The 15,215-nt window shown below is 37.2% G+C and overlaps 1 protein-coding gene across 1 annotated transcript; it reads right to left on the bottom strand.

Moving 5' to 3' along the window:
• Window positions 1–8,758: 8,758 nt before the first annotated feature.
• On the bottom strand, window positions 8,759–12,422 carry LOC105801256 (glucan endo-1,3-beta-glucosidase 2). The gene is made up of 4 exons (XM_012632580.2): window positions 12,179–12,422; window positions 9,390–10,643; window positions 9,243–9,270; window positions 8,759–9,147 (listed from the first exon to the last, which is right to left on the bottom strand). The coding sequence occupies exons 1-4, from the start codon at window positions 12,237–12,239 to the stop codon at window positions 8,994–8,996; spliced, it is 1,497 nt and encodes a 498-aa protein (XP_012488034.1). The 5' UTR covers window positions 12,240–12,422; the 3' UTR covers window positions 8,759–8,993.
• Window positions 12,423–15,215: the final 2,793 nt, after the last annotated feature.

Here is a 15,215-nt window from a genome sequence, read left to right as displayed (position 1 = left end):
GTGGTTAAAAAAAGGTTGGTAGCAAGGTTAAATCATAAACTTAATGTTGAAAAATATTTAATTTGATTTTAAGAGTAAAAATTTTGATTCTTAAAATAAAAGTGAAAATTTTTATTTTTTTATTTTATGATTTTTATTATGGTAACCTATTTTTATAAACCTAAATGCATATAAATATTGAAAAAAATCATAGCTCTAAGATATTTTGAGATACTGTGAATTTTTTATTGAACTTAGATACTGGAATCCTATGAGAGGGTTTGTGTATGCGCGCATCATTTTTTTCAGCTTTCAATTTTATCATTTAATTTTTCGTTTCGCTTAATTTTTAAATTTGCGTCATTTTCCAAATCACCCAAAATGATTTGTAAATTTTGATAAGGTGATCACGTTGGCCAATTTACCAAAAAACCCATTTTTTTAAAAAATTACGGAAATGGGCCGGTTTTTTAATTATTTATCGGAATGGTCCATTTTTCGCGAAATCGCGCCACGTCGTAGCGATGTAGAGTGCGTGTGAGGCATCTCATCACGTCGGTAGCGACTGCCGGCGTGGAATGAAATCGCTTCCTCAAGGACGCGATTTCCTTCCACGTCGGCAGTCGTACCGACGCGGACGCTGATGCCCTAATCACGTAGTAATCTACCGGGACGCGATTTTGACGCTGATTTTATGTTTGGGTTTCTGGCTTTTAGGGTTTAGGGTGCAGGCTTTTTAGGGGTTAGGGGTCCCGAAAAATTTTTTTTCGAGTTGACGTATCTGGTCAAATAGTGGGAAATCGCTTCTACCAGGATGCTATTTGAGAAGAAATTGTGAAATTGTGGCCTCGTGGACGCGATTTCGCTACAGTGGTCATGTAAGAAATAAATTTTTTTTGACGTTTTCTGAGAAAATAGTATAAAATCGCTGATACCAGGATGCTATATGAGAAGAAATTGTGAAATCGCGCCCTCGTGGACGCGATTTCGCTACAATTGGTCATGTAGGAAATAATTTTTTTTGACGTTTCTGAGCAAATAGTGTCAAATCGCGCCCTCGTGGACGCGATTTTGCTGCAGTAGCAAATTTGGGCTGAGGCTATAAATTAGGCAGAAAATGTTCTTAGAATGCATAACTCACAGCAGAAACATTTTAGAGAGGCTAAGAAACTTAGAGTTTCAAAAAGAGTGAACGTATTAGTGTTGTTATTTACTACGATTGTGAGGTTTGCCACACCGAGAATGGTGTTGTTTTTTTGTCGGAGAATACGGTGCGACTGTCATTTAGCCAAAACATAGATTTGACAGAACTCCGTAAAAGAATTAGGCGTAAAATCTTCGGAACAACGCCAATGAAAGTTCTGTCAATGACGTATCGATTTTGTTCTTCTGTTGATCCGGTGACATATGACTCGTTCAACATAAAAGGTGCTCGTAGCTTGGAGGCAATGGTGCAGACTCATCTTGCTAGCGGAGCAACTTATATTGAGTTATATGTACAATTTACGTCGCCAACTGATGTACTTCCGTCCGGTGTTCGAGATGTATACACGACCTCTGGCCGACACTCAATTAGAGTGTTACAAAATACGGAACAGCCCATGTTCGGTAGCGGTGTCGAATGCACATCCCCCCAAGACACTCTATCGGTGGATGGGACATGAACGTCGGTGGCTCGACGTTTGACGCTGGAAATACGAGCTGGGGAACTGCATCAAGTTCTACTGGATGGCAATCTACATCCAATTGGGGACGTTATGAAATGCCCAGAAGAAGGGATGACGTACTACCTACGACATCAACCGGTGAGGGGACGTCATACACTGCAGATGATTGTGGGTTAGAAGGTGACTCCGATGTGGATCCACCTCGAGAGCCCGGGCCGGATGGTGCAGAGGTGGGATTATTTTCTGAACCGGAGCCTATTCCAACAGAAGGTGAAGATGGTGATAGGAGTGCAGATGATGAAGAAAATCCACGATTGAGCATACTCACCTCCACCCACATGCATAATGTCGATCGTCAAATGATGATGCGTTAGAGTTTCCGGATCTACCACACCGGTCTTGCGATCGTACAAGTTCGGGGTAGATCTCGGTGAACTTGAAGTTGGTAATCAGTTTACCAATAAGGATAGTTTTATTGGTGCTTTGAAACAGCATAGCATCAAAAACGGCGTTAATTACCACGTCGTTAAATTAAAATCTGATAAGTTTGAGGCGAAGTGTGCGGCGCAAGACGGCACATGTTCATGGAAAATCGTCGCCTCATTAAGGAAGAGGACAGGGTTGTGGAAGATCAAAAAGTACAAAGGTCCACATACATGTGCTGCAGGTACAGTATTAAATGTGTCTAAATAATATTTTGATTTTCCAATGTTGCATTATTTAATGTACTCCCTCCCTCTGTAGGTGTTTCAGAAGATCATCCGAAAATGGATTCAACTATGTTGGCTAGCTTGATACTGCCCACGATAAAAGTAGATCCTCGGACTTCAGTGCCGATGATAATTGCCAATATCCGTAGCCAAATGGGGTACACGCCCTCTTACCGCAAGGCTTGGATAGCTAAACAAAAGGCATTGGAGAAGATGCATAGTGGGTGGGACGCCTCATATAATGAAATATGGCAATGGTGTCAGGTAGTACAGAGATACGTCCCAGGTGCCATCACAGACCTTGAAACGGAACATACGTACTACAACGGCCGATTGCTACGTTGATGCCAAGTGTTCAAACGCCTATTTTGGACCTTTAAGCAATGCTGAGACGTATTTCTGTACTACAAGCCGTTGGTACAAATTGACGGTACCTTCATGTTCGGTAGGTACACTCATCGGCTATTGGTTGCAGTGGCACAGGACGGCGGTGGGAGAATTCTTCCAATTGCATATGCAATAACACCGGGGGAGTCGTCTGATGACTGGGATTTCTTTCTCTCTAGGTTAAGGAGGCATGTGTGCCCCCAACCTGATATCTGTGTTATTTCAGATCGGGGCGACGGTCTACTAGCTGCATTTGATCGAGAGGGAAGCTTGTGGCAGCGTACACACCATAGCTATTGCCTGAGACACGTTGCTTCGAACTATTACAGGCAATATCCATCTAAGACGAAATGACGACAAGTGACCAACATGGGTATTTACTGTATAACTGTATTATTTCGTTTGTCAAATTGAATTAGTTTTATTGGTAGAAGCGGTATAAAATATTCACTATGTTCTTATATTGGTAGGGTATGAAATGAATAAAGATCGTTTTCACGAGATGTTGGCAATCTTGCGATCCCAAAACGGAGAAGGGGCGAACTACCTTTGCAACATACGTTTCGAATAGTGGGCACAAGCATACGACGGAGGCCTACGATATGGCCATATGACGTCGAACCTGGCAGAATGCATAAATTCTGTTCTTAAAGGAACGCGCCATCTACCGATAACAGCGGTTGTGCGAGAGACATATTTCCGTTTGGCGGTGCTATTTCCAAAGCGAGCAGCAACTTATGCAGGCCAGATGTAGGGTGGGCATGTATGGTGCAGTAAGGTAGTTCAAGAATTAACAAGGCGAAGGCGAGGGCAAACATCACGCACGCTGTGTGTCACGATCGAGACAATTTATGGTTTCGCGTGACGAAGTTCGACATACCGCAGCAAGGTGTTGTTGGCGGGCAATATCGTGTACACTTGCGAAACAGGACTTGTGACTGTAGGAAGTTCGATGCACTTCGTTATCCATGCGCTCATGTTATTGCAGCCTGTCAGAAACTCCGTCTGGATCCGCTGAGTTATGTGGACGAAGTGTACAAATTAGAAAACATGTACAACGTATGGAGAAACGTTTTCCCACCAGTCCTAGATGAACGTAAGTGGCCGCCCGTATCTCTTGTTCCTTTTAAGCTGTTACCGGATAGAGAATTGCGTCGCAAGCCGAAGGGTCGACCTTTCTCCACTAGAATACGGAACAATATAGATATCCAGAAAGCGACCGATCAACGAAGTTGTGCGGATGGTGTAGGAACCCAGGCCATACAAGTCGATCATGCCCTAATCGCAATAGTTGAATGTAATTATAGAAAAAATTACCTTTTATTCAATTATTAATTGATAATTGTATTAATTGTTAGTAAAATTATCAAATTACTACAATTTCTTAAATGTTAGTACCAGTCAAAACATTTTACTTAAATCCAACATTATGTAAAACTACAATTTCTTAAATGGTTAGTAAGATTATCAAATCCATTGAGTTATGTTAGGGTTTTTACATTAATTAAATTAGGTTAGGGTTAGGGATTTTAATTAAAATAGGTTAGGGTTAGGGTTTTCATGTAAAATAGGTTAGGGTTAGGGTTTTTAACTAAATTAGGTTAGGGTTTTTAATTAAATTAAATTAGGTTAGGGTTTTAATTAAGTTAAATTAGGTTAGAGTTTTTAGGTAAATTAGGTTAGGGTTAGGGTTTTAATTAAATTAAGTTAGGTTAGGTTTTTAATTAAATTAGGTTAGGTTTTTAATTAAATTAAACTAGGTTAGGGTTTTTAATTAAGTTAAGTTAGGGTTTTAATTAAAATAGGCTAGGTTAGGGTTTTTAACTAAATTAGGTTAGGGTTTTAATTAAATTAAATTAGGTTAGGTTTTTAATTAAATTAAATTAGGTTAGGCTTTTTAATTAAATTAAATTAGGTTAGGTTTTTAATTAAGTTAAGTTAGGGTTTTTAATTAAATTAAATTAGGTTAGGTTTTTAATTAAATTAAATTAGGTTAGGGTTTTAGGTAAATTAGGTTAGGGTTAGTGTTTTAATTAAATTAAGTTAGGTTAGGGTTTTTAATTAAGTTAGGTTAGGGTTTTTAATTAAATTAGGTTAGGGTTAGGGTTTTAATTAAATTAAGTTAGGTTAGGGTTTTAATTAAGTTAAATTAGGTTAGGGTTTTAGGTAAATTAGGTTAGGTTTAGGGTTTTAATTAAATTAAGTTAGGTTAGGGTTTTTAATTAAATTAGGTTAGGGTTTTAATTAAATTAAACTAGGTTAGGGTTTTAATTAAGTTAAGTTAGGTTTTTAATTAAAATAGGCTAGGTTAGGGTTTTTAACTAAATTAGGTTAGGGTTTTTAATTAAATTAAATTAGGCTAGGGTTTTTAATTGAATTAAATTAAGTTAGGGTTTTTAATTAAATTAAATTAGGTTAGGGTTTTTAATTAAGTTAAGTTAGGGTTTTAATTAAATTAAATTAGGTTAGGGTTTTTAATTAAATTAAATTAGGTTAGGGTTTTTAGGTAAATTAGGTTAGGGTTAGGGTTTTTAATTAAATTAAGTTAGGTTAGGGTTTTTAATAAAGTTAAGTTAGGGTTTTTAATTAAATTAGGTTAGGGTTAGGGTTTTTAATCAAATAATGTCAAAATAACTCGGAAAAATTTCTATGTGTATTACATCGTCATAAACTTCTATTTCATTACATCAAATGATAAATTTTAATACGGTAATCAATGTCTATGACCGGGGGATTCGGTTCCACATGGCGGCCATCGACGGTTACGCGCTGGATTCCTCCTTCCTCTAGCTTCCGGCGGCGGTTGTTCTTCCTCGGGTGGTGATTGTTGTTCTTCCGGTTCGGCATCTGCTTGTCGGACTTGGGACGATGATCCACCTTCAAAGAATAGTGTATGTGGAGGTGTTTACATCATGAACGGCGACGGAGTTTGAAAGCCATGCGTTGCTGGCGATTGGTAAAAAGGAGAGCTCCCCGACGGCCCCCCTTGCGACCCCTCCTGCGCGGATGGCCTAGTTATCGGTGGTCCGCTCGGCATTACAGGAAATGGAGCTGATCCGGGCATTTGGCTCCAAAATGCCATAGGATTCGGAAAAGGATACATGTACGGGTTAGGGTACATATAAGGGCTAGAAAACATACTTGGCATCATAGGGAAAGGCGATTGCGTGGGTATCATCTGTTGAATTGCTGCGTCAAGTGACTGCGTCGGTGCTCTCGTTGGGGACGGTGATTGCATGGCCGCTGATGATGAGCCGGGTGAATGTCTGAGCCTCGTTGATGGGCTGCCCTCGTAGTCTTGTCCCCTTGGATTTAAAGGCCCGCGCCTTTCCCTTCCGTCACGTATTTGCCGCTGCCTCTCCTCTGGCGTAAGTAAATACGGCTTCCCATGGATCCTAAACCATTGCATGTATTCTGGAACGCACGCTAACTCGGGAACGATGATTTGTTCCCGAGTAGGTAGATATTCATGCCGATTTTCCCACATTTCCGTACTCGACCGATATCTAGGCCAATCCGCACCTAATAGCCGAAGGTCGATTTTGTGGTGCTCATCAAACACCTCGTGGTCCGAGGATCGGTTGTCTACATCCAAACTGTCGTAGGACTCTGTCTGTCCGGTGGGGCTCCACAGTTGCATAGTTGATCAACACCACTTTCACGTGCCAAGCGTCCGGATTTTGTAAAAACTCTTCCGGATTCTTGCCGGATTGCGGATCCTCGTATGGTGTCCATTGAAACTACATGAACATGATAGAAATATTACTTATATACATAATACTAAATAGTAAATACTAAATATCAATCCACTAGCGACTGTATGGAAATATCTATTTGCAATAATACTTACTTCTGCTTCTGACCGTTGGTCCAATAGAAGCCGTATATCTTCAAGTTCAGACGGTAATCCACGATAACTCGCCGAATGGTTCCACCTAATTAAATAAATTTTTAGCATACTTTTATTCTTACAAAATCTACATAACAATTTCAAAATGTAATATAAAATTTACCTCGTTACGAGTGGGAATGTATATAGGTGGTTCACTCGAGGACGTAGAAATGGAAAGCGAAACCGTGCCCATGATTGCAGTAGTGACAGGCATCCTCCGATTTTTGCTCTCCTCGGTTTGGTCGCCTTGCACATCTCCCGATATAACGTTGCCAAGACGGCAGACCCCCAACTAAATTCACCCTACCGCTCTAAAATCAACGAGTTTTAGCGACCACCTTAGATGTACTGCGGCTCGTGGACGTGTCGGCCATGAGATAGCCTCCAATTATTTGAAGAATGTATGATCGAGCATATCGGATTCTTTCAATTTCGGTTGAATTTTCATTCAGATCGGGGAAGGTGGCACGTAACCAGCCCATCTCCACCTTACCTCCATCCATTTTATCCGAACGGCGCCAAAAGCTCGTAGCACACCGCCTCCCAATTGCTAGATTGGGCGGACCCGATCCATGGGTGCCCGCCCACAAGCAATCCCAAATGCAGATGGACATCTTCTAGAGTGATAGTGCACTCTCCACATGGAAGATGAAATGTGTGCGTCTCAGGTCTCCACCTCTCGATCAACGCACTGATCAGTTTCGGCTCCAACTTGCATCCCCGGCCTACCGTCGCCACGTGCCAAAATCCCGCTTCCTGCAGGTAGTTCTCTACTAACGGTGATGGAGGAGCATGCATATTCCGAATATTGTATTCCAATACCTGATCTTCAGCCTTTTATAACAAAAAATAAATTAATAAATATCTAAAAATACATAAATAAAAATATCTTAAATAAAATTTAAAATTTAAATTTAATACTTACCATGTTCATTTGCTCCACCGATATGTGATTCTTATCAAGACGAATCAATGATCCGGCCATTGTTGAAAATATTAAAAATTTTAAAATTATTTTAAAAAAATAAAAATTTTAAAATTTTCTTAAAATAATAAAATTTAATGGAAAAAAAATTTTAATATGGATTTGGAGATTTTTTGAAGGAAATTGAGAGGATTTTGGAAGGAATTTGAGAGTTTGAGAGAATTTTGGAAGGAATTTGAGAGAATTTTGAGCGGAATTGAGAGAATTTTGAAGGAAATTGATATTGAATTTGTTTGTGAAAATAAAAGGGGGGGGTTTATATAGTAAAAAAAAATTTGATCGTTGGGGGGGGCAACGGTCAATTTTTTGACCGTTAAGCCTTCGTTCACGCAGCGCGTCACATCGCTCACGTCACGTCGGTAGCGACTGCCGACGTGGAAGTAAATCGCTTCCCAAGGACGCGATTTCCTTCCACGTCGACAAGTCGCTACCGACGTGGACGCAATGTCTCGTCACGCACTCGACATCGCTACCGACGTGGCGCGATTTATTGAAAATGGCCCATTCGGTAAATAATTAAAAATCGCCCATTTCGTAATTTTTAAAAAATAGACTTTTTTTGGTAAATTAACCGATCACGTTAGCAATTAATTAACTTTTAAAATTTTAAAAATTCAAAACAATATTTTAAAAATATATTTTAAATTTTTAATTTTTAAAAATTAATTAACTCACACCAACAATTAACAAACTTTTTCCTTCATTTTGGGTGTTTTAACAAAAAAAAACAAAATTAAGGGTTGAAAAAATGAAAAGATGATTAAAGTCACTTTTTTACAAATAACAAAATTTAAATATAAAAGTTGAGCACCAAGCTTTAGAGAAAACCAACAAATACTTAGAAAGATAACAAACCAGTATTTTTAATGAACACCTTCATAATCTTCCTCAAATTTGAGTATTAATCCACACCATCCTCCCTCATTTATCTTTTTCAAGAAAAAAACAAAGAAAAACGCACGAAAAGCCTTGTGTAGGTCAGTATTACACAAAATGCCCAGAGCGAACCCACACATCCAATTATACCAGACGCAATACACTATCACTACTTTCCAAATAATCCTTACGAAATTCCCACACAATCTTGATGAATGATGTTTCATTTTAAATGGTTCAAGTCCGGGACTTTTGACAGGCATTGCAACAAATAACATTTCATAAACATGCAAAAGAGCTTGGCAGCAAATGGCAAATTCAATCTTAAAAGAATAAGGATTTTAAATGAAGTTCTTAGCAAAGACTTCGACTCCATCTTACTTTTTGTACAAAATCGAATTGACCACTTTCACCCATTTCCAAAATCCATTCACCCCCCACCACCTTCTCTACTCTCAAAATTTTCTCAATTCAAATTGCTGACACATCCCACCACCCTACAACAATATTAAGCTCCACACCATAACTTTGATTACCAATAACATGCTACCAAACCCTCCTCTGCCATAAATGCTCCAACCCGGTGAATCCGAAGTCGTTGAATTCATCGATGGTGCTGTTATATTTACCATGGTCCCATTCCTGCCGAGGCTGCATATGAGAAGGATAAGTTATTAACATGTTCGTTTTATATGTAACAAGTTAAAAACTCTAAGCCTAAGGGGTAAAATGCTTTTAGTTTTTACCTTCCTGGAAAAATACAAGATCCATGACCTGTGAAAAACGAGCAAACTGGTTAGTTTCTTTCTATTGTAAGCATTAATGTAGTAAAACACAAGCTTTTCAATATATTAGTATCTATGCATGCGACGCATGGTATTGATTCATCTTACTGGGATCTGTTGTCGTAATATCTGCAACCCCATTGAAGTCACATGCGTCCGAAGTCTTCCCCATCCTGTGATAGTAAGTGTCGAATGCGTAAGTTGCGTGTGCAATCACATTATCTGGCTCATAACAAGGTTTTCCTTGCAACAATGGTGAACAATCAACTTTTCCAGGTCCACACGCCCAATCTAAAGCAGCTTGCAACATCTTCGGATCAGCCCCTTCCTTTGCAGTGCAATAAGTTTGGTTTGTGGTATCGTTTGCTAGCAATGACCCAGAATCAGTCAAACGTAGTATATAAATAGGGTCACCATTTGCATCGAACAATCCCCAATTCTTCTCAGAGCTTGGCCCTGGTTTCAAGTCCTCATTATAGAGCTCATAGATGTAAGTACTGACAGCAATTCCTGGGCGCTTAGGAGTTCCTGTTTTGTTCATCACATGGCGGATCAAGTTGCTGTTATAAGTGTTGGCGTTCTCCATTGTTGCATCTGGTTCGTTGGAATCACCTTTTGATGGCCAGCCAGTTTCAGTCACTATAACAGGAATGTTAGTGAAATTCAGAAAAGCCATGGCAAAATATGTAGCATCAACCATTGCATCGAAGACATTGGAGTAGTGGACAAGTGTGTTAGCGTCCACAGCTTCCTTAGTCGGAGAGAGAGGCTTGAAAAGTGCATAGTCTAGTGGAATCACACCATTTGATTGCATATAGTCATAGTAAGGGTATATGTTAAGCATGAGATACGACCCTGTCGACTGCAAGAAATTAAGCATAGGGACCAAAACCGGATTCCACGAGCGATTGAAGAAGGCTTGGGAAGGTGGGAAAGAATCAAGGATTATGGACGAAGCAAGAGGTGATGAAACTTTGATTTGGTTGTCTAAATTCGATGCCACAAGGGCCGAGTGAATGAACTTCATGGCATTGACAAGTATCCGTGCTGCATTAGGAAGAGTAGTCAAAACCTCGGAACCAACACAAATTGCCGTGATGTTGGTTGCTGGATAATGTGCAACGATGTTCCGAGAGACCCAATTAGCTGCAGTGGAATTCGATTGGCCAATGCCGAGAAGTTGCTCATTGGGGATGGAAACCATAACTCGAATGCCAGAATTTGCAAGAGCAACTAGCATACCTCGGTCTGCATCGTACAGTCTAATGTGTCGGATTTGCTGAGCTTTAAGAAGAGCAACCACTTGAGTTGGGTGGGGCATGATTGATAGATCTGTCCCTATATTCACTCCAATATATGGTTCTGCAACAACAACATTAGACAAAAACAATTAAAACAACACATTTTGCAATATTACATCAAGGACCAACCACCTGGGATATGAATGTGTGTCATATATAAGTTTTTTTAAGCATTTAAAGGGGTTTTAGAGTATATATTCGCATAACTGCTACCGAATAAACTGTTATTTTATAACAAGATAGTACTAAAATAGAGTTCTGACACAGAAACTTCTCCATGTGAATATTTCACTTAAAAATTATAGAGACATGGGTGCATGTTAACTACATCAAAAGGATTAAGACAAATATATATGTATATAATAATGGAGCATGGCATGTTCCCTATTCCAGTGCCAACAACATTTTCTAATATCTAGGCAATATTACCTAGGTCCAGTAATCTTTTGACCATTTTTTCATTACCAAGACAATGGTTATGTCACTGCCCAAGAATTTTTTTTCTTAAAAGAAAACACAAGAAAGGACTAAAATGAGCAAATGAAATGACCTCAAGGACCTTAGCTGCTGGATGATAGTTGAATCAGTTAAAATCCAGTTTAACCAATAAAAAATCTATACTTAACCTCTTTGTTTTATATATTAAAAACCATCTTAGCATTAAGTCCAATTAATCCAAAAGAATCTTTCTATTAAGGATCTATAAACTATATCTAATATTTATTTTACATTAAATTAGTGTTTAAATATAAAATATATATCGCAATGCTTGTTATGTCAAGGGCTAAGGACTTCAATGACGAGGTTTTCACTGAAAATGCTTTACCCTTCGATTAGGGTCTCTGGACTTAGTCGGAGTTGAATGTAGCTACCGAACATAAAGTCTCAGACAAAAACAAATATATAAAATATATATCATAGCAATCTAAACATAAAGAAACTCCAAACTGGGATTTTTTTTCTACCTTGGGTTTTGGGTTATCATTTTCCTTTTTTTTTTTATCTAAATTCAACAAAAGAAGGCAATAGTAGTGGGAAAATATGAACAAAGTGAGGGAAAACTATCCCTTAAATCCCCCATCCCCAGCATGAAAGCTGGCTTGCACATTATACACAGAAAAATCCATGGCCCGCAATAAAATAAGTATCCCCTTTATATCCGATTATGTACCTTTCTTCTCTGGAGAGTTATCAGTTATGTTTTCATTATCTGACATGTAGGCCACATATATGTATATATGTCATACATATTAATATTTTTTTCTCTCTTTTAGCACCTCCCAACCGCCCTTTTGTCCTTGCTTATTCCCCAATTTAATGCTTTAAACCTACTAAATCCCCCCAATCTAAGTAAAAATTTAAAAGAACTTCATTACAGTCAAAACACTGTTTCTAGAACATGCTCATGTTCATCAAACTCTTTATCAAACACTATTTCCAAGTTACTTCAGCAACAGTTCAAGTTCATCACATTTCAAGTAATAAATGACTCAGAAGAAGTAAAGGGAAGAAAAGAAATCCCAGAAAGCAAAATCCCTTCAAATGAAGTCTAAAACAAAGATTGAGGAGAGATATGAGGCAGATAAAAGGTTTTACCTTCATCAGCTGTTGCTTGAGAAACGGCGAAAACAAGAACAAGAATAAGAAGCCAAGCCATCTCAGAATTTTCTGGGGAAACAAACGAGACCCAGAGTTGAAGAGAAGAGACAACGATGGAGAAAAAGAGTGAGCTGAGGAAAATGGAAACAACTGGAAAGAAAGTGGGGCAATGTTGTAAGAAAATAAGAGAGAGAGAGAGAAGAGCTAATAAAATTATTAGAAATAAATGTGAAAATAAAGTAAAGAAGAGTGAGGGTAAAGCTAGAAGAAAAACAAAACAAGGGACATAAAAACATGTAATGAAAATTGACAGTAGATGAACGGCTAAGATATCATCTGCAACATGGTAAGGCAGTTGCATGCAGGAAATAATAGATAGTATCTTAAATACAAAACAAAACACAAATGCCAAGGCCACACTGCAAATACCTTTTTCTTTTTTTGTATTTGGATTTTATTTCATTTTTGCTGGATTTAGCCGTTGCTCAGCTAATATTACATTTATAACCCTTTTATTCCTGGTTCTGGAAATAAGATTTTTTTTTTTAAATATTTTTCATTTCAATTTTATGCTTTATATCCGAGATTCATGTTTATCTCTATTAATAATATCATGTTCAAGGTTAGAACTTAAATGCTTTCACTAGGAATGTAATATTATATTTTATTATTACACTCGACACTTGTTGATAACTTAATTTATATTACCCTTCTACTATAGTAAAATTTCACTTTACATCTTTTAGTTTTTTTTTTTATTTTTCAATCACTTTGCCCCCTTTACTTTCATTCTGCCACTCAAATTAGTCCCTTTAACAATTTTCGTTAAAAAAAAAATTAAACCAACTAATAACACGCTACAACATGTAAAATTTTGAAAGCCATTAATGATAATTTCTTCTTTCTTCTTCTTTATATAACTAGGGTCATTGCAATTTCATGAAAACCAGCCTTTACTCTACAATAGTCAAATCCTCTCTCAATCATCATTATTGTAAAATTGAAATCTTGTCTTGTATATTCCCTTAGTTACGCATCTATTTTAGAGAAGAAAGGAAATAAAATCTATCTAAAAATCAATGATTTAATCCTTAAATCTTAGGAACAAGATGTATACAAGATATATACAATAAATAGAAAGATAAGTATTTTCCACACTCCGCTTTAGTCTAGTGAATAGGTATCTTCCATTCCCAACTTGGTGATGACTCCATGGAAATTGTTACCGTTAAGCCCTTTTGTAAAGACATCTTCTATTTGCCCTTTCGAAGAAACATATGGAGTACAAATAAGCCAGCTCTTTAGCTTCTTCTTGATAAAATGTCTTTCTACCTCAATATGCCTAGTCCAATCATGTCAGACAAGGCTGTGTTCAATACTAATGGTTGATATTGTCATAGTATAACATTATTGGTCCACTCCATTTGTTCTTCAAATCTTTTAATATAATCTTAGCCATAACAACTCATAAATGCCTTGTGCCATTACTCTAAACCCAACTTCCACATTGATCTAGCCACAAAGTTATGTTTCTCACTCAGCCATATCACTAATTTGCCACCAAGAAACATACATTAACCTAAGGTAGACTTTTGATCTATAGGAGACCCAACATAATTTCTGTTGGTCAAGCTTTAAGGATAAGTTCAAAATTTCTCTTGAACAATATTCCTTTTCTAGGATTAGCTTTTAGGTAATGCAACACATGATAAACAACTTGAAGATGAATTCTCTTAAGATTATGCATGAATTGACTTATAACACTTGAAGATAAATAATGAAAGCACAAAACAATTGTTAAGAATCAAGCTACACCAATGAAGTGGCGCCAAGGAAATGGGCACTTCTTCACCACCAAATATGGAAAACAGTAAACAAATATAACACAAGAAAGTTGTTTACGCAAATCAATTTTCCTGCATTTGTGACGCGTAGCTCAGTGAGAAATATACACACTCTTCAACAAAAACAACAAGTGACTAATCTAGCACACCTCGTGACAATTTCCCTCACCTTTGTACCTTGAAGACTTGATACTCTCTCCGCTAAATTCACCCTTTTATGAATTTAACAAGAAAAATCACAACACAAAGGTTTTACTGTCAAAATGCACTCATATAATAAGATCCCTCACAAGAATAGATTAAGTGCTTAATTCTCTCAATACATTCACCTATAAAAGTCTTTCAATTATATAGACTTATTTCAAGACTTGCTTACATATGAAGATCTATCTCAATCTCACTAATACAACAATAAGATAAGTTAAATACATTGTAATAATAACAATAAAGGTAGGTAAATATGAACTTTTGGCAACTCAAAAAAATAGAGTTTCAATCCAATCTAATATCCATGATCCAAGGGTTTGACTTAGATAATTCGATTCAATCCAATCTTCAATATATGATTCCCCAAGTGATACGATCTTCCATAATGGGCTAGATATTATCCATAAACTTAGCACAACTCATATAAGTTGTTCAATATATTGTCAAAACCTCAAATTCACATAAAAACTTAGACTATAAGACTTCTAATTACACAACAAATATAAATGAAAGTAGTTCTTCCATTAATTCAAAAGACAAAACTTACTCGATTTCGAAACCAATCAAACAGAACACACGAGGAGAATCTACCAACAATGACGATGATAAAACCCAGAATTAATTTGGAGAACGAAAACGCAATGGCCAAAAATCAACCAAAAATCAAAAGTGGAAAAGAAAGAAAAAAATAAAAAAAAATTGGCATGCAAGAGAGGGAAAAAGAGTAGAGTAACGTGGGTCAAAATTTTTGGTTTTTCTTGTCTCTATTTTCTTTTAAACAAAAATCTAAATAAATAAAATAAAATAAATGAACAAAACTAAGTTAATTCAAAAAGAATAAAATTAGAAAAAAACTTCCTCTTTTCTCACAACGGGATTCAAACACAAAACCAAAGCAAGCTAACAACACACTCCACCACCAAACCAGGATGCTCATTCTAACATTAAAACATGAAAATAAACTCAACTTCTTAACCTACTCA

The sequence above is a fragment of the Gossypium raimondii genome, chromosome 7 (assembly GCF_025698545.1).
Source record: "Gossypium raimondii isolate GPD5lz chromosome 7, ASM2569854v1, whole genome shotgun sequence".
NCBI lineage: Eukaryota > Viridiplantae > Streptophyta > Magnoliopsida > Malvales > Malvaceae > Gossypium > Gossypium raimondii.
The sequence above is the reverse complement of the archived record's forward strand: the minus strand, read 5'-3'. Positions and strand labels throughout refer to the sequence as shown.